This window comes from Antrostomus carolinensis, unplaced genomic scaffold, assembly GCF_000700745.2.
Source record: "Antrostomus carolinensis isolate BGI_N321 unplaced genomic scaffold, ASM70074v2 scaffold38208, whole genome shotgun sequence".
NCBI classification, from domain to species: domain Eukaryota; kingdom Metazoa; phylum Chordata; class Aves; order Caprimulgiformes; family Caprimulgidae; genus Antrostomus; species Antrostomus carolinensis.
Window position 1 is genome coordinate 14,155 of NW_010331601.1, and position 333 is coordinate 14,487.

General features: G+C 65.8%; 1 protein-coding gene across 1 annotated transcript in view; it reads left to right on the forward strand.

The window, feature by feature from the left end:
* Positions 1-325, forward strand: part of ARHGEF11 (Rho guanine nucleotide exchange factor 11) — a gene marked incomplete at both ends in the record, with an annotated part of 13,467 nt that extends 13,142 nt beyond the window's left edge. The window contains 2 exon segments of the mRNA XM_029086293.1: positions 17-46; positions 159-325. Of these exon segments, the coding sequence (XP_028942126.1) occupies positions 17-46; positions 159-325 (197 nt within the window).
* Positions 326-333: the final 8 nt, after the last annotated feature.

The window sequence follows — 333 nt, forward strand, 5'->3', positions numbered from 1 at the left end:
GGGCCTGTGGGTTCAGAGGGGCTCGCTGAAGCAGCACTGGAGGATGGTGAGTGCCATGGGGGGAGACAGCGGAGAGACTCCCCCTTCCCCCCCTCATGATGCCAGCCTCTCCCCAGGGAAACTGATCCCAAAACCACCTTTTCTCCTCCTTCTCCCAGTGGAGAACCTGCGGCTCTTGACCCTCCGGAGGCTCCTGCCCTGCCGGGACATGGAGCCGGAGGATGACCTGACCCCCACGCCGTCGGTCATCGGGGGTGTTGGCCAGGCCTGGGATATGGTGCTCTCCAGTCAGGATTCGGCCTCCCGCGAGGTGCTGGCAGAGCCCCCCCACCC